Source organism: Oncorhynchus tshawytscha, linkage group LG28, assembly GCF_018296145.1.
Source record: "Oncorhynchus tshawytscha isolate Ot180627B linkage group LG28, Otsh_v2.0, whole genome shotgun sequence".
Taxonomy (NCBI): domain Eukaryota; kingdom Metazoa; phylum Chordata; class Actinopteri; order Salmoniformes; family Salmonidae; genus Oncorhynchus; species Oncorhynchus tshawytscha.
In genome coordinates this window covers 35,845,998-35,866,263 of record NC_056456.1, presented here as the reverse complement: position 1 = coordinate 35,866,263, position 20,266 = coordinate 35,845,998, and the positions used below count along the sequence as shown (strand labels likewise).

The 20,266-nt window shown below is 43.4% G+C and overlaps 1 protein-coding gene across 2 annotated transcripts in view; it reads right to left on the bottom strand.

Annotated features, from left to right (window-relative positions):
* Positions 1-5,262: 5,262 nt before the first annotated feature.
* LOC112227213 (fibroblast growth factor 12-like) overlaps positions 5,263-20,266 on the bottom strand; it is a 62,641-nt gene continuing 47,637 nt past the window's right edge. For both annotated transcript variants that reach the window (XM_042308139.1, XM_042308140.1), the window contains 2 exons: positions 10,485-10,683; positions 5,263-5,685 (listed from right to left, as the gene is read on the bottom strand). In XM_042308139.1, the coding sequence (XP_042164073.1) occupies positions 5,573-5,685; positions 10,485-10,683 (312 nt within the window). In that variant the 3' untranslated portion in view covers positions 5,263-5,572. The remainder of the gene's footprint in view (positions 5,686-10,484; positions 10,684-20,266) is intronic.

Genomic DNA, 20,266 nt, shown 5'->3' with positions numbered 1-20,266 from the left:
ACCTATTAAAGGTATATCAGGAGGCAAAAAAAGGACAGCATAGATTCCTATATAGATTATAGATCTTGTCTTTCTGTGAATTGCGATATTAAAGGGACAGTTCAATCAAAAATGTTTGTGACGCTTCTTTCAGACAACTTTCTCAAGAGTGGTCCAATGACGAGATGTAATGCCTCAATCCCAAATAAACGGGAGTCTTTTAGATGATGCCTATATTTCCTATTCATGTGTGATTGAGGCATGTTACAGTAATAACAGTAGCTGGATCGAAACAAAAGATGGCACGGGAGAGATAGCATGTTTTTTGCCTAATTTTAGTTTATGTGACAAAACAAGCAGTGTGTAGAATCATTGTACCCTCTAAACTGCTATGAAAAAAATAATTTCAATAACCAAAAATATTGTATTTTCAGATGTTTAAAGCTCGTGTACAAACCCCATAAAGTAAAAAGACACTAAACCTAAACGTAAGGAGAGGAAGCAGAAATAGTGCACATAGAATGGATCTACCACTTATCAAGCTTGCTTTCAATCAGAATTACAGATCTATAACTCACATTTCTATGTGTACTTAGTCGGGTACACACAAATGGTACATACTGGACCTTTAAAGGTTTGTAAACATTTGACAAATGTTTTATTTTTTAATGAACTATTGCTTAAACACATAAATACATAAATAATAATAATAATAAATACATTCCTGTACCAGAGTTGGCTCAATCGAAATACCTTCAAAATAACAACTCTATTCAGCACTATAGACAGTAACATCTTGGAGCAATGCTTCTCCAATTTTGCATAGAAATGAGCGTAGCCTCAGAATGATTGTATCAGGGAGAGCCTTGGGATAAAATAGCCTTGGGATAAAATAGCTTTCTTTGAAGTATGTGTGTGTGTGTGAGAGAGAGAGAGAGCACAAGCTTTTTGTGAGAGGTGTGTGTGTGTGTGTGTATGGTAGCTGTTGTGAGAGGTGTGTGTGTGTGTATGAGAGCTGTTAGGAGCGAGAAAGATGAGAGTGATAATTGGGTTTATCTTCCTCTCCCTCTCTCTCTCTCTCTCGCTCTCGCTCTCTCGCTGTGGGTGTACACTCATCCCTTCCTCTCTCTCTCGCTGTGGGTGTACACTCATCCCTTCCTCTCTCTCTCTCGCTGTGGGTGTACACTCATCCCTTCCTCTCGCTCTCTCGCTGTGGGTGGACACTCATCCCTTCCTCTCTCTCTCTCGCTGTGGGTGTACACTCATCCCTTCCTCTCTCTCTCTCTGTGGGTGTACACTCATCCCTTCCTCTCTCTCTCTCACTGTGGGTGTACACTCATCCCTTCCTCTCTCTCTCTCGCTGTGGGTGTACACTCATCCCTTCCTCTCTCTCTCTCGCTGTGGGTGTACACTCATCCCTTCCTCTCTCTCTCTCACTGTGGGTGGACACTCATCCCTTCCTCTCTCTCTCGCTGTGGGTGTACACTCATCCCTTCCTCTCTCTCTCTCGCTGTGGGTGTACACTCATCCCTTCCTCTCTCTCTCTCACTGTGGGTGGACACTCATCCCTTGCTGAAGTGCTGCCTTTCTTTCAGGTGCTCACCTAAAACGAGGGAGAAAATTCAAATAGAAAACTAGAACATCAAGGAGAGTGTCCTCTGTACAGGAGCCATCAGCACCAACCTTCCTCCTCCTCTTCCTCCTCCTCCTTGCAGACAGCAGGGGGGGAAAGTCTGTTTCCATGACAATGGTAGAATTAAGGGCGCAGGAGCGCAATCCCAAAATGACATTGGACTCGAGCCTGAATGACATGATAAATCACCTTCAATGATTTGACACTGGGCACTCTCTCGAACATCAAGGTGGGGGGTGTAGAACAAAATCTAGTATTTTTTTTTGGGGGGGTGTTCTTATCAGGGGAAGGACTTAGTGAACACAGTGCACCAGGTTATCAACAAGAAAACGTCAGCACAGTAAATTGGTGAAAAGCTTTTGATAATGTATTTTTATTCTTAAACAATCACTAACTTCATTTCTGAATTTAAATATCAATGCATTTTTTTTTTTTTTATCTCACAATTCATAATGCATAAATGCGTGTTTTCCATTGACGGTTAAATCGTTTCCAAACCAAAATATAATATCCCTTTACACCGTATTGAGCCCCTGGGTAGTCCCTCTGGCATTTTCATCTTGTCCCCAAAAGTGTCCTCTTTGTTCACTTCTATTACACCTATTTTACTCTCACTCTCTATCGTCAACCCCTCCGTTCTCTGTAAAGTACATCCATTTTTCATGCAATGCTTCATCGCAACCCCCCAGTAGTATGAAGTTGCAGGTACATGATACATGCTGATTTAAGGTCCGTTTTGCGTCCCCACCACTTCATGGTTACAGGTAGGATATATCCACCACTTCATGGTTACAGGTAGGATATATCCACCACTTCATGGTTACAGGTAGGATATATCCACCACTTCATGGTTACAGGTAGGATATATCCACCACTTCATGGTTACAGGTAGGATATATCCACCACTTCATGGTTACAGGTAGGATATATCCACCACTTCATGGTTACAGGTAGGATATATCCACCACTTCATGGTTACAGGTAGGATATATCCACCACTTCATGGTTACAGGTAGGATATATCCACCACTTCATGGTTACAGGTAGGATATATCCACCACTTCATGCAGTGTTTCCCAAACTCGGTCCTGTGGCCCCCACTGGGTACACGTTTAGTTTATTACCCCTAACACTACACAGCTGATTCAAATGATCAAAGCTTGATGATTAGTTGATTATTTGAATCAGCTGTGTTGTGCTAGGGGGAAAAAATGAAGAAAAAAAACGTGGACTGAGTTTGGGAAACGCTGACCTAATGGTTAAGGTTAGAACTAAAGGAGAGTAAGCTGATCCTAGATCTGTGCCTGTGGACTACTTATACTGAAGCAGCTACTGCAGAACTGTGCCAGCTCTCTCCAGACCCCAGTGGAACATTTGTGAATAATAATTTTTTTACAGTTCTCCGACACAGAGCAATACCTTGCGCTGGTCTTCCTGCCATGACCTGCCACAGTTAGAAGTGGACGTGTCTGACATGACACCCTGACATCCCTTAACTCATGTCCTGGCCTGCCCCCAGACCCCCACTTTGCCACCAACACCCCGACCCAACCGCCCCAAGACCACACCTTTGGCCAGGTTTTGTGCATTGGGCGCTTGGCAAGGGTGGCCCGCCTTGTTGTCGGACTCCGTTCATTTGACTGGAGTGGGACTTCCTGAGTTAGACGAACGATAGGATCAGTGGATTGCTCCTCACGGGTGATTTGTCTATATTGGTGATGGGGGGGGGGTTCTTCCCTGCCTTACCAACTGGTTTGACCTTCATATATCTCCTTTGTATATACAGCTGTTCTCCTACATTTGATTTATGAAATGACAGGGTCTCGTTTCCACAATGCAGTAAATGGCTCATTTAATGGCTCACCAAACCTACTGCGATGGAAGCCATTGGGATGCCAGCCCCTACTGCGATGGAAGCCATTAGGATGCCAGCCTGGAAGTACAAAACAGTGAAATATTTACAGACTCTCAGGGCAAACGCACCTTCTGGCGTCCAAATGTTTTGTTTTCCTGGGTTTTGGATGGCTGGGCTCCATCCCGTTGTGGTAGGCTGTTATTGAGTACAGTATCGTAGGTGAAATATTAACAATGAAAGCGGGTTTCCCAGGGGCTTTGTCCAAAATCCTCTTAAAAGACTTCCTTTATTTTTTTCCTTTACCTTGTATATATAAAGATATAAAGAGACTACTTCTATGAAATGAATACGCCACAACCCATCAACAAGACACAAGGAGAGGAAGCTTCTTAAGAGTATTGGGACGAATACTTGTCTGATCTGCAAGACCTGCCAGCAATCCAACCTTCTCTGATGCATACAGTACTGTGTCTATGTCTTGCCCTTAAACAAGCCACAACTTGTCTTCCTAAGGACATGTCCATGATTTCTTTGTACCGACTAAAAGCATTCTCTGATCACTTTGAACAAAGTCTTTGTCAAAGCGCATGCTGAGGTGAAATACACCAGTTTCAAGTATTCATGAAAGAATCCTTGATTGGCGGATGCTAGCCAAGTTTCCCTGTTTTCTGGAGAGAATATTACATTTTCTCCCATACGATTGGCCAAGCTAGTTCTTATTAGAGACAAATCCCCTTAGTAGTGCTGGTTCACCGAACAAAAACAATCCTGAAGTTCTATCTACCTTTTTTCCTCCTGCCTACAAACACGTTGCCAGAGTATTGATGCTATTTCAGGGCTATTTCTTGTTTCTTTTCCCTCCTGACCATTGAGTTGACAGGACGGGATTGTTGAGAGTAATGGTGCGTTCGAGTGGTCCTCGGAATCTCGGTATTTCCCAATTGGTGAAGTTGTAAATTATGGCACGAGTGCGCTCGTGTGCTAATGAAGTTTGGAATAACTCTTCAACCAATGAGATTCTAGCTAGATGGCTAATCTAGCTAATGTTGCTTACGTTGACAATGTGTCAAACTATATACTGTACAGATCCACTAAGCTACGTTAATCACATGGTTAAGGTTGTAAATGGTTTTCTTCTACCGTCTAGTGGTTGAAAAGGTGAAGGGCCAGCGATGAAACGTCACAACTCTGGACCATGTTTCCCACTTGTGTTTCAGACTTTGAGGATCGTTCAAGTGGTTATTTCCGAGTCGGGAACTTGTATTTCCACATTTCCGACAGCACTCGAAAGCACCATAATATGGTAGATGCCTGCTGTGAGGCTTGGTGTAGTAGCCCCTCCGTATTGCTTTTAGTTGTCTAGTCCTGTAATACCGAAGAGTGTGAGGAGACTCCAAATTAGAGTATTGAGATCCACCCAACGTATTCCTCACTGAAAGGACATCACCTGAGCAAAACCCATCCCACCCACCCATACCTGTTCCTTCCGAGCCCAACAGCGAGCTCTCATATACATTACATGTTTACCCTCACACCAGTGAAAAAGGGCATTCACTGTCACGCAATATGAAAACAAACAATTTTTCAAACTTCTACAGTCTCAAACGAAAAACAGAATAACAATGATACTAAAATTGGGATGATGAGTTAGTCAACACATACATAATATTATTATTAATGGACAATAAAACTTGTGAGCGTGTCATAGCATTCATAAAATCAACGCATGGGAAATCAAACGTGTTTAAAGCACATTTTTACCAGCATAAATTGGAAACAATAGATATTTGTATTGTGAAGAGACCACCATTTCTTTGTCTTGTCACAGCTTTTTTTTTTCTTTTTTGCATAAACGTAGGTCAAGTCCTGATTGAAAATGTTTGTAGTCGCTTTTTTGTTTTTCCTCTGGGTTTATCTTGATATTTGTCTAAAAGATTTTCACAGGCAAGAGTTTTTTTGTGGTCTTGGGTGTAGCTCCTCCCCCTCGTGGTGGTCCATCCCTTCAGATGGCATGGTGGTGAGGGGAGTTTGTGGCCCCTCCCCCCTCTGTTTAAGAGAGGGGGGACCGGGCACCCTAGTGGCCCCCCACCCTTGGGGCCCCGCTGCTAGGAATTCTGGTTGACAGCTTTCCCTCCGTTCATGGTGGGAGTCCCTGAGTTCTTCCTGGAGCGCTGTTTCTCCTCAATCTCATGCAGCGACGGCTCCCTGTACATACACACTGCAGGACGTGTATGTAGTAGAGGAAGAAGCAGGAAGCAGGGGGGATAGAGGGGAACATGGAGGATGAATAACGAGGAGATGGATGGGCAGACAGAGAGACAAATTCAGATCGAGCTCAGGGACTCCCACAGAGTGGATGAAGTTTCTCTAGGAACCTGTTCTGAAAAAGAATATTAAATATATTTCCTTAAAAATTAAACGCCCTGTGTTGGGTGCTTAGTTTTTCTCCATCAATATGTTGTAAGCAGGGGTTGGAACCGATATTATGTTTCAAACATATTTTTCTTTGTTCTGTTCCACTGTTCTGACCAGCAAAAGAAAGTTCTGAACCGGTTCAAATCCTAAATAAATAACAATTTACATTGCTCCTTTCGGTTCCTGTTAAAACTCTTAAACCACAAATATTTTTACATTTACCTCAACATTTAATTACTTCACCAATGGATAGAGCAGCTTGCTATGGAGCGTGCAAGCTATATACAGTTGAAGTTGGAAGTTTACATACACTTAGGTTGGAGTCATTAAAACTCGTTTTTCAACCACTCCAAAAATGTCTTGTTCACAAACTATAGTTTTGGCAGGTCGGTTAGGACATCTACTTTGTGTATAACACAAGTCATTTTTCCAACAATTGTTTACAGACAGATTATTTCACTTATAATTCACTGTATCACAATTCCAGTGGCTCAAAAGTTTACATAAACTAAGTTGACTGTGCCTTTAAACAGCTTGGAAAATTCCAGAAAATTATGTCATGGCTTTAGAAGCTTCTGATGGGCTAATTGATATAATTTGAGTCAATTGGAGGTGTACCTGTGGATGTATTTCCAGGCCTACCTTCAAACTCAGTGCCTCTTTGCTTGACATCATGGGAAAATTAAAAGAAATCAGCCAAGACCTCAGAAAAACAGACCTCCACAAATCTGGTTCATCCTTGGGAGCAATTTCCAAACGCCTGAAGGAACCACGTTCATCTGTACAAACAATAGTATGCAAGTATAAACACCATGGGACTACGCAGCTGTCATGCCGCTCAGGAAGGAGACGCGTTTTGTCTACCAGAGATGAATATAATTTGGTGAGAAAAGTGCAAATCAATCCCAGAACAGTAAAGAACCTTGTGACGATGCTGGAGGAAATGGGTACAAAAGTATCTATATCCACAGTAAAACGAGTCCTATATCGACATAACCTGAAAGGCCGCTCAGCAAGGAAGAAGCCACTGCTCCAAAACCGCCATAAAAAAGCCACAATACGGTTTACAACTGCACATGGGGACAAAGATCGTACTTTTTGGAGGAATGTCCTCTGGTCTGATGAAACAAAAATAGAACTGTTTGGCCATAATTACCATCGTTATGTTTGGAGGAAAAAGGGGGCGGCCTGCAAGCCAAAGAGAACCATCCCAACCGTGAAGCACAGGAGTGTCAGAATCATGTTGTGGGGGTGCTTTGCTGCAGGAGGGACTGGTGCACTTCACAAAATAGATGGCATCATGAGGCAGGAAAATTATGTGGATATATTGAAGCAACATCTCAAGACATCAGTCAGGAAGTTAAAGCTTGGTTGCAAATGGGTCTTCCAAATGGACAATGACCCCAAGCATACTTTTAACATTGTGGCAAAATGGCTTAAGGACAACAAAGTCAAGGTATTGGAGTGGCCATCACAAAAGCCCTGACCTCAATCCTATAGACAATTTGTGGGCAGAACTGAAAAAGCGTGTGCGAGCAAGGAGGCCTACAAACCTGACTCAGTTACACCAACTCTGTCAGTCGGAATGGGACAAAATTCACCCAACTTATTGTGGGAAATTTGTGGAAGGCTACCCGAAACGTTTGACCCAAGTTAAACAATTTAAAGGCATTGCTACCAAATACTAATTGAGTGTATGTAAACTTCTGACCCACTGGGAATGTGATGAAAGAGCAAAAAGCTGAAATAAATCATTCTCTCTACTGTTATCCTGACATTTCACATTCTTAAAATAAAGTGGTGATCCTAACTGACCTAAGACAGGGAATTTTTAGTAGGATTAAACATCAGGAATTGTGAAAAACTGAGTTTAAATGTAGTTGGCTAAGGTGTATGTAAACTTCTGACTTCAACTGTATATGCATTAGACAGACAAGTGTAGTGTAAGGTGTGGAGTAGGACTGACATTTTGCGGGTAAGGAGAGCGCTGGGCATGAAGTGCTAGGCATCTTGTTGTTATGACGTGCAATATCTGAATTAGGCCACAGTATTATACCTACGGAGGAGTGGCTTCTATGGAGGAACTTTGAATGTCTTTGAACTTCAGAGAGTTGGTTTAACTATCGTTGGATCAGAGCTACCTACCGTTGGACCAGAGCTAGCCCCTGATCATGACTCTCAGTTCCATTACATTACATAGCCCATCTGTAAATAGCCCATCCAACTACCTCATCCCCATATTGTCAGAGAGTTGGTTTAACTATCGTTGGACCAGAACTAGCCATTGACCATGACTCAGTTCCATTACATTTCACATAATGCCGCCTAGTGTTTTCAAGAGCTAGACCAGATCTAGCTAACAAGCTTATGTGTGCAGAGAGGAACCAGAATGAAAATAAAAACACGTCTTACCTTTTTGTAGTTAATAAATCCAATGTGAAACGTGATAACTATAGTATCCTTAACTAGCATTGAAAAAGTGAATGCCTTGTTCTCTAATAAACATCTCTCTCCCTAATTTCTGAATCACGTCTGTAATGTCAGCGCATATTGCGTCATGACTGCAAGGTGTCCCGATATCTTTTCCAACTGTCGTGTTATCTGGATTTAATGTCCAATCTAGAATGCCCTTCTAGCCAATCAAAAACTACTATTCAACAATGCTTTGTGGTATAATTCGATATTAAACAGATTATGGCAGTAGGCAGATATGCAATAGTCATGCAAATACCTTATTCTGCCTATCTTAATCAGCGTGAGATCAAACTCAAAGTAAGCACCAGCTGAGCGACTCTCCCTCTTTTAGCGCAGGTGAAGTGAGTTTGGAAACAACTGAATGTATGTGTCTTAGAAGTATTTTTCACCGACAAACGTCATATGTCCGAATTCAGAATCAAATATGGTTCCCAAAAATAACATGGCCACTGTGGTAGAACGTTTATTTTGGTTGCCGATTTTCTGCATTTATCAAAGTCCCATCACATAGCCTGATCTCAGATGTGTCCATGTAATCAGGATTAGGGAAATAGTTTTTCTCGCAAAGCATTTTAATCAAATTATTATATTAATCTTACTATTTACAATAATTGCATTATTGTGTGCATGTAACCGTACTCAGTGAGGGCTTTGCATAGACGCTTTGCTGCGTTTTTTGTGGGACTGGAAGTAAACGGCAGGAACGTAAAATAACGTTATTAACCGGTTCCCATGCTTTTAAAATACGGTTCTGTTCTGAAACAGTATAGATCACTTTCCTTCTCGGTTCTGGTTCTGTTCCTTGAATAATTATGTTATTTTCCGGTTCCAACCCCTGATTTCGGGTCATTTTGAGACCTTGGTGGAGTATAAGGTACTGCTGGAATGTCTACTAATGGCATATCCAGGGTTTTAAGAGTAATTACTCAGGTCCTTTATAAACAGTTTATAAAGTATAGTGCTGGCTTTAGATTAGGTAGCTGATATGGTCTAATATAGATAAGTATCTATATTAAACACCTTATACATTATCTTATAAAACAGCATTAAATCATTTAAAGGCCCAGTGCAGTCAAAAATGTGATTTCCTGTGCTTTATATATATATTTCTACACGTTGGAATAATACTGGGAAATTGTGAAAATTATGATAATGCCCTTTCAGTGTAACAGCTGTTTTGGCAAGAGTTTTGATGACATCCATGGTGTTAATGACATCACAGTAAATGAGTTAATAGACAAATAAGAGAGTTCCAAACCTCTCTGCCAAAAACAGTTCATTTTCAGTTTTCCCCTCCCCACTCAAACCCCTCCCAGACAGTCATAGCTGAAATTCTTACCTGAGAAATAGCTATTTGCTATTTTTTCTCTCTATTTTTGACCAATCACAGTAAGGTAGCAGAAATCCTTTTATATTAAGAATATATATATATTTTTTGTTAAGTCTACATTGGACCTTTAAAAGTTGTTAACAAATGTGTGAATAACTGGCTTATTGACATTTAAAAATGTAGGTTTAATGATTCATAAAATGGTGGGCAGACCATTTCTAAATGACATATAAATGATTTATTAACTGGACATAATTATAAAGCGCTTTTGGTTGAGTATTCCATTGGTTCCAATTGTACCAAGTGAAGTGAATCAAAAGCAGATAAATGATTTGAAAGTATTTGACAACATAAGTCCAACATTATCTCTCAGGGGCCTTGTTCATAAATCTTTTTTATACTTTATTTTAGCATGAGGAATATTTTTTTTTTGCGCCAGAGTTGAAGAAATGCAATTTGGAAAATGTGTATAGACTGTTAATGTTGTGTATGGTAGCATGTTTCATTTATAAATCATGAAATGCAAAATCCCAAGTAAAATCATGAAATGTCATGCAAAATCCCAAGTAAAATCATGACATTTTCCCAATGTGATGTTCAAGATGTATAAATCCCAAACGTTACCATGAATTTCATCGTACGCACAATGTACGATCAAATCTGTGCGTGGGCACATTTTATAAATGAGGCCCCCCCTGATTTCACCATATTGGGCTTCAACCAACTTACTCCAGGCGGATCAAAACCTGCAAAAGACAATACACAGATGAGACGGCAGATACATTCAGATGCCTTACCTTCAATGGGCCTGGGGACAAAGTGTGATGAGGGCTTGGTCTTCTTGACCCTGTTCCCCTTCATGACCTGGCCTTCCTTGGTGAGGCCCAGGAACCAGGCCCGACCGGACTCCTGCTGACGGTACACAGTGGACGAGTAGATCACGTAGTAATTCTCAAACACCGACTCCTTAAACTTGCACTCCGGCGTGAACATTTCCTGTTTTGGTGCCAAACAACAAAGGGAGTTTGTTGTTACAGTAATGTTCATGAAGTCCGGGTCAAAGTTCAGGAAGTCGGATCATGGTCAGTAGGGTACACCGACGCAAAACATTTTGTAACAGAAAATTGAAATCTGTGTACTCATTGGACAAGGTCAGATTTCACTCTCACGTTTCAAACTATTTTCTCCCCACTGAACATGACGAGGCAACGAGTTGCGGCAACGAGATGGGTTGCGAGACGGTGGTGATGGTAATTCCACAGGACATACTACAGACAAATAGACACAGGTCAACTGGTGAAGGAGATATGAGCCTACTGAATAGTTGTGGATTATATTGTTTTGAGGATGATATTGTGTGTAATGTGTGTTGACTACCTTTTAGTTGTGTATTAGACTATGTGTGGTCCAGGTGAAGAAGTTTGTTTGGAATTGCTGGGCGACCTTAAGTGATTTGGCAGTGTGTGTGTGTGTGTGTGTGTGTGTGTGTGTGATATTTCATTCATCTCTGTCTCCTCCAGGGTTCTGTGCCCTTTTAAGGTTGTCCCTTTGACTGACAGCCTAATACTGCTCACTGCTGGAGTTGTTCCACAGGCAAACTTGTGTGTGTGTGTGTGTGTGTGTGTGTGTGTGTGTGTGTGTGTGTATGTGTGTGTGTGTGCGTAAGTGTGTGTGAGAGTGTGTTTGATTGAGAGATATGCATGTTAGTGTATTCAAGCCTGAATATGAATCCTCAATATGTGAATTTGTATACAGTACAGGTATGTGAACATTCATGTGTGTGTGTGTGTGTGTGTGTGTGCGCGCGTGGGCGAGACTGTACGGGCCGCCTCTATCCCACACACTTGCAGTGAGTGCTCGTTTATAATGCCCAGCTGTGTTCGACACACAGCACCAGTGTGAAGGACTCTGGGTACGTGCAGGGCATGTAAGCCGGTCAGCGAGGATATGAATGTGGACGGGCCGCGGTTGGAGTTGGAGAGGCCGGTTCGATCACGACCTGATGACACGTTGTAAAAGAGCAGACGACTCTCTATGTGTGGAGGTCGTGGTGTCACATCCCTCCTGTCCCACAACGGGCGACTCAGCCAGCGTTCCTCCCCCATCCCCCATCTCTGCCAAGGCCCCCTCACACCTTGCTCCCACACCCCCCCCACACCTTCTTCATTTGCCAACCACACTGACATGTTCCGGAATCCCCTCCAAACCAGGCCACACCAAGGACATCGCTCTGTTAATGTCTGTTACGCCTGTAGCTTCGAGGGGAAGGTATACGGTGCGTAGAAGGCTTTGATGTTGGAATGACAGAGCTGTTACAGTGTTTGCTATCTTGAGTGTGGTTGAATGGCTAGTGAACGGGAGGGTGATGTAGGTGTGAGACTGTTAGGATATGAGCATACATCACGCGCAAGTTTGTGGGTAGAAAACAAATAGATAAGAACACACAGTTCTTCTGCTGTGCTAACAGTTGGCTCCTCTGCCAGGACTGAAGAGAAGCTGCTACTAAATCACTGAGAAGGTGGAGGTGGAGGAGGAGGTGGAAGAGGTGGAGGAGGAGGAGGAGGAGGTGGAGGAGGTGGAGGAGGAGGTGGAGGTGGAGGAGGTGGAGAAGGAGGAGGTGGAGGTGGAGGAGGAGGAGGTGGAGGAGGAGGTGGAGGAGGAGGTGGAGAAGGAGGAGGAGGAGGTGGAGAGGGAGAAAGAGGAGGTGGAGAGGGAGAAAGAGGAGGTGGAGGAGAAGAAAGAGGAGGTGGAGGAGGAGGAAGAGGAGGAGAAAGAGGAGGTGGAGGAGGAGAAAACTGATTAAAGGACACTGATTTATATTCCACCCCAATTCTGAAGGAGAAGCAAAGAAGTCGTTAGTGAAACTGGGCACACGGGAGGTCTCTCACGCACTCGCATTACGGGTCTCTAGGGCTGGATAAACAAGCTGGGGGGACGAGCACAGAGCCCAGTGGACAAACAGTAGAGAGCAAACACATGGTGCATGCAGAAGGAGCAGATTCAACAGATACAGACCACATTTTAAAATGTACTTTATATGCAAAAATGAGTCTGACTAATGCGTAGATATACACAGTGACATGGTAGACCGAGTACACAGTAACATGGTACACCAAGTACACAGTAACATGGTACACCAAGTACACAGTAACATGGTAGACCAAGTACACGGTGACATGGTAGACCAAGTACACAGTGACATGGTAGACCGAGTACACAGTGACATGGTAGACCAAGTACACAGTAACATGGTAGACCGGGAACACAGTAACATGGTAGACCAAGTGCACAGTAACATGGTAGACCAAGTACACAGTAACATGGTAGACCAAGTGCACAGTAACATGGTAGACCAAGTACACAGTAACATGGTAGACCAAGTACACAGTAACATGGTAGACCAAGTACACAGTAACATGGTACACCAAGTACACAGTAACATGGTAGACCAAGTACACAGTGACATGGTAGACCAAGTACACAGTGACATGGTAGACCAAGTACACAGTAACATGGTAGACCAAGTACACAGTAACATGGTAGACCAAGTACACAGTAACATGGTAGACCAAGTACACAGTGACATGGTAGACCAAGTACACAGTGACATGGTAGACCAAGTACAGTGACATGGTAGACCAAGCACACAGTAACATGGTAGACCAGGAACACAGTAACATGGTAGAACAAGTACACAGTGACATGGTAGACCAAGTACACAGTGATATGGTAGACCAAGTACACAGTAACATGGTAGACCAAGCACACAGTAACGTGGTAGACCAAGCACACAGTGACATGGTAGACCAAGTACACAGTGACATGCTAGACCAAGTACACAGTAACATGGTAGACCAGGTACACAGTGACATGGTAGACCAAGTACACAGTAACATGGTAGACCGGGAACACAGTAACATGGTAGACCAGGTACACAGTGACATGGTAGACCAAGCACACAGTAACATGGTAGACCAAGCACACAGTGACATGGTAGACCAAGTACACAGTAACATGGTAGACCAAGCACACAGTGACATGGTAGACCAAGTACACAGTGACATGGTAGACCAGGTACACAGTAACATGGTAGACCAGGTACACAGTGACATGGTAGACCAAGTACACAGTGACATGGTAGACCAAGCACACAGTAACATGGTAGACCAAGCACACAGTGACATGGTAGACCAGGCACACAGTGACATGGTAGACCAAGTACACAGTAACATGGTAGACCAAGTACACAGTAACATGGTAGCCCAAGCACACAGTAACATGGTAGACCAAGGACACAGTGACATGGTAGACCAGGTACAAAGTAACATGGTAGACCAAGTACACAGTGACATGGTAGACCAGGTACACAGTAACATGGTAGACCAAGTACACAGTAACATGGTAGACAAAGTACACAGTGACATGGTAGACCAGGTACACAGTACAGTGCCTTGCGAAAGTATTCGGCCCCCTTGAACTTTGCGACCTTTTGCCACATTTCAGGCTTCAAACATAAAGATATAAAACTGTATTTTTTTGTGAAGAATCAACAACAAGTGGGACACAATCATGAAGTGGAACGACATTTATTGGATATTTCAAACTTTTTTAACATATCAAAAACTGAAAAATTGGGCGTGCAAAATTATTCAGCCCCTTTACTTTCAGTGCAGCAAACTCTCTCCAGAAGTTTAGTGAGGATCTCTGAATGATCCAATGTTGACCTAAATGACTAATGATGATAAATACAATCCACCTGTGTGTAATCAAGTCTCTGTATAAATGCACCTGCACTGTGATAGTCTCAGAGGTCCGTTAAAAGCGCAGAGAGCATCATGAAGAACAAGGAACACACCAGGCAGGTCCGAGATACTGTTGTGAAGAAGTTTAAAGCCAGATTTGGATACAAAAAGATTTCCCAAGCTTTAAACATCCCAAGGAGCACTGTGCAAGCGATAATATTGAAATTGAAGGAGTATCAGACCACTGCAAATCTACCAAGACCTGGCTGTCCCTCTAAACTTTCAGCTCATACAAGGAGAAGACTGATCAGAGATGCAGCCAAGAGGCCCATGATCACTCTGGATGAACTGCAGAGATCTACAGCTGAGGTGGGAGACGCTGTCCATAGGACAACAATCAGTCGTATATTGCACAAATCTGGCCTTTATGGAAGAGTGGCAAGAAGAAAGCCATTTCTTAGAAATATATCCATAAAAAGTGTTGTTTAAAGTTTGCCACAAGCCACCTGGGAGACACACCAAACATGTGGAAGAAGGTGCTCTGGTCAGATGAAACCAAAATTGAACTTTTTGGCAACAATGCAAAACGTTATGTTTGGCGTAAAAGCAACACAGCTCATCACCCTGAACACACCATCCCCACTGTCAAACATGGTGGTGGCAGCATCATGGTTTGGGCCTGCTTTTCTTCAGCAAGGACATGGAAGATGGTTAAAATTGATGGGAAGATGGATGGAGCCAAATACAGGACCATTCTGGAAGAAAACCTGATGGAGTCTGCAAAAGACCTGAGACTGGGACGGAGATTTGTCTTCCAACAAGACAATGATCCAAAACATAAAGCAAAATCTACAATGGAATGGTTCAAAAATAAACATATCCAGGTGTTAGAATGGCCAAGTCAAAGTCCAGACCTGAATCCAATCGAGAATCTGTGGAAAGAACTGAAAACTGCTGTTCACAAATGCTCTCCATCCAACCTCACTGAGCTCGAGCTGTTTTGCAAGGAGGAATGGGAAAAAAATTCAGTCTCTCGATGTGCAAAACTGATAGAGACATACCCCAAGCGACTTACAGCTGTAATCGCAGCAAAAGGTGGCGCTACAAATTATTAACTTAAGGGGGCTGAATAATTTTGCATGCCCAATTTTTCAGTTTTTGATTTGTTAAAAAAGTTTGAAATATCCAATAAATGTCGTTCCACTTCATGATTGTGTCCCACTTGTTGTTGATTCTTCACAAAAAAATACAGTTTTATATCTTTATGTTTGAAGCCTGAAATGTGGCAAAAGGTCGCAAAGTTCAAGGGGGCCGAATACTTTCGCAAGGCACTGTAACATGGTAGACCAAGGAAAACAGTGACATGATAGACCAGGTACACAGTAACATGGTAGACCAAGCACACAGTAACATGGTAGACCAAGTACACAGTAACATGGTAGACCAAGTAGACACTGTGACATGGTAGACTAAGTACACAGTAACATGGTAGACCAAGCACACAGTGACATGGTAGACCATGTACACAGTGACATGGTACACCAAGTACACAGTAACATGGTAGACCAAGTACACAGTAACATGGTAGACCAAGTACACAGTAACATGGTAGACAAAGTACACAGTGACATGGTAGACCAGGTACACAGTAACATGGTAGACCAAGGAAAACAGTGACATGATAGACCAGGTACACAGTAACATGGTAGACCAAGCACACAGTAACATGGTAGACCAAGTAGACACTGTGACATGGTAGACCAAGTACACAGTAACATGGTAGACCAAGTACACAGTAACATGGTTGACCAAGTACACAGTAACATGGTAAACCAAGGAAAACAGTGACATGGTAGACCAAGCACACAGTGACATGGTAGACCAAGTACACAGTAACATGGTAGACCAAGTACACAGTAACATGGTAAACCAAGGAAAACAGTGACATGGTAGACCAAGCACACAGTGACATGGTAGACCAAGCACACAGTAGGGGAAGAGAATGTACAGTGGAGTTGTTTCTGGAGACTGAGAGTGAATCCAGTTCAGTTTAAACAGACTAAAGCTGGGGTTCATTTCAATCGTGTGTTTTTGGCAATGTGCCTTTTAAATTCACAGTAAAATAGTGCATATGTTGGCTCAATCAGAAATGACCTTTAAATATCAAGCGCGCTACAACGCACAAACACATTGAACCCCAGCCTAAGAGTGAATTCAGTTCAGTGTAAACAGACTGAGAGTGAATTCAGTTCAGAGTAAACAGACTGAAAGTGAATTCAGTTCAGTGTAAACAGACTGAGAGTGAATCCAGTTCACTCGCCAATAGAAAATCCTGTTTCCTCAGTTAGCCCATACCTTTCTTCCAACTTTGGAACCCCCCTTGAAAACATACAGCAATTGAAACCACATCGGAGTCTGAATGTTAAAGGCCCTTCAATTGAATCTGGATCTGAAACTAGATTTGTGATGGGGGTTGTTCTGAATCCCCTTTACTCAGGATCTGTCTGACAGGTCCTTATCATTCCAGCTCGGCGTTGCACCACTCCAGTCTAGACAGCTACCTCGGTGCCAATGGGAGTGTGTGTGGAAAGGACACAGAACCCACGCACAAAAAGGACATACATTACACAGTTATTGACCCACACACACACACACACACACACACACACACACACACACACACACACACACACACACACACACACACACACACACACACACACACACACACACACACACACACACACACACACACACACAATTTAGAGCAAGAACAAACATTTTTTATGGGGCTCCCTTTGAGAGAGAATGAAATGAATCATTCTGTTCCAGTGTTCTCTCTCTAACAGAAGACCACCAGGCTACATCTCATTAGTAGACACTTCATTAGACTGCAGTGCCCTTGACACTGCAGTCTAATCATCTCCATTCCACCAACACCATTCCACCAGTGTAAACATCTCCATTCCACCAACACACATCAGTATTTGGTCAGTAAAAACAGAGACGCTGCACAGAACTCTCTCAGAAATAACACATTTCTGTTCTCATTTGCGGAATAGTGGCCCCGTCTCCAAAAAATTAAAACTGGAGTCACCCCTTCACCTCTTCTCCTCTCCTCCCCTCTCTCCTCCCCTCGTTCACTTCCTTCCCACAGCCTCCACTATCTCTCTCCTCCTCACAGCCTCCATTCTGTTCCTCCCCACAGCCTCCACTCTCGCTCTCCTCCTCTCTGTTCCTCCTCACAGCCTCCACTCTCGCTCTCCTCCTCTCTGTTCCGCCTCACAGCCTCCACTCTCTCTCTCCTCCTCTCTGTTCCTCCTCACAGCCTCCACTCTCTCTCTCCTCCTCTCTGTTCCTACTCACAGCCTCCACTCTCTCTCTCCTCCTCTCTGTTCCTCCTCACAGCCTCCACTCTCTCTCTCCTCCTCTTAGGTCTTCCGTTGATGGTTAAGAGGCAATAAGTTAGTGGGTTTGGGAGAGAAACAACGGGAACATTTTAGACACCATTTACAAGGCCAGGTACAACAGGACAGAGGACAGATGCAGGGCGGAATTATCAGGTGTGTGTGTGTGCATATGTGTATACACAATATGTGTGTGCATGCGTGTGTGTGTGTGTGAGTGTTTATGCTGGTGTGTGCGTGACTGTGTTTGTAAACAAGTATATATCAGTGCTTGAGTGATAAACTGTATGCTTTATGTAAAGCTATGCGTGTATGACGCTTCACTTTCCTGTGTACATGTATGTTGCTCCAGAGTGTAAACGTGTGCCCGCTCGGTCCCTTAGTTAAAGATAGATGCGTTTAAAATACAGAGAGAGAGTGGTTACCGCTAGGCTGCGAAGTAGGTCACAGTGAGTGTTATAAATAATGGAGATATCCTCACTGGAGCTCAACCCCCACATACTCCAGCTCTCAACATTCAACTCCACCTCTCAACATTCAACTCCACCTCTCAACATTCAACTCCAGCTCTCAACATTCAACTCCACCTCTCAACATTCAACTCCAGCTCTCAACATTCAACCCCAGCTCTCAACATTCAACTCCACCTCTCAACATTCAACTCCACCTCTCAACATTCAACTCCACCTCTCAACACTCAACTCCACCTCTCAACATTCAACTCCACCTCTCAACACTCAACTCCACCTCTCAACACTCAACTCCAGCTCTCAACATTCAACTCCACCTCTCAACACTCAACTCCACCTCTCAACATTCAACTCCACCTCTCAACACTCAACTCCAGCTCTCAACATTCAACTCCACCTCTCAACACCTCAACTCACCCACCTCTCAACATTCAACTCCACCTCTCAACACTCAACTCCACCTCTCAACATTCAACTCCACCTCTCAACATTCAACTCCACCTCTCAACATTCAACTCCACCTCTCAACACACTCACCTCTCACTCCTCCACCTCTCAACATTCAACTCCACCTCTCAACATTCAACTCCACCTCTCAACATTCAACTCCACCTCTCAACATTCAACTCCACCTCTCAACATTCAACTCCACCTCTCAACACTCAACTCCACCACTCAACATTCAACTCCACCTCTCAACACTCAACTCCACCTCTCAACATTCAACTCCACCTCTCAACATTCAACTCCAGCTCTCAACACTCAACACCAACATTACACCCATGGCAACAGTCTTATAATCCATATCAGCATCAACACGCCTCATGACCCTCCAAACATACATTAAACACCACCAGGCAAGTCAAGGCTAGAAACCAACCCAACATCAGCATTGTTTTTTTTTTTTAATACATTTTTTCCCCCTTTTTTCTCCCCAATTTCGTGGTATCCAATTGTTAGTAGCTACTATCTTGTCTCATTGCTACAACTCCCGTACGGGCTCAGGAGAGACGAAGGTTGAAAGTCATGCGTCCTCCGATACACAACCCAACCAAGCCGCACTGCTTCTTAACACAGCGCGCCTCCAACCCGGAAGCCAGCCGCACAAATGTGTCAGAGGAAACACTGTGCACCTGGGGCAACCTTGGTTAGCGTGCACTGTGCCCGGCCCGCCACAGGAGTCGCTGGTGCGCGATGAGACAAGGATATCCCTACCGGCCAAACCCTCCAGAACCCGGGAGACGCTATGCCAATTGTGCATCGCCCCACGGACCTCCCGGTCGCGGCCGGTTACGACAGAGCCTGGGCGCGAACCCAGAGTCTCAGGTGGCACAGCTGGCGCTGCAGTACAGCGCCCTTAACCACTGCCCCTTCCGGGAGGCCCAACATCAGCATTGTTGATCACCTTTCTTGTTTTCGAAGTCCACTGACTGTACGATAACCAACACCAGCTCAACATTCTGAACTATGTCATTTGGCATCCACACCGCACTGACTGAGAGAGTCAACACTAAACACTTCTAACCTACGCAGTACTCAGTACTCAGTACGCAGTACTCAACACTACACACAACAAGTTAACGTCCTTAAAAGTTGAAATATGAGAAGTTTTTTATTTTTTTTTATTTCACCTTTATTTAACCAGGTAGGCCAGTTGAGAACAAGTTCTCATTTGCAACTGCGACCTGGCCAAGATAAAGCATAGCAGTGTGAGCAGACAACACAGAGTTACACATGGAATAAACAATTAACAAGTCAATAACACAGTAGAAAACAAAGGGGGGAGTCTATATACAATGTGTGCAAAAGGCATGAGGAGATAGGCGAATAATTACAATTTTGCAGATTAACACTGGAGTGATAAATGATCAGATGGTCATGTACAGGTAGAGATATTGGTGTGCAAAAGAGCAAGTAAATAAATAAAAACAGTATGGGGATGAGGTAGGTGAAAATGGGT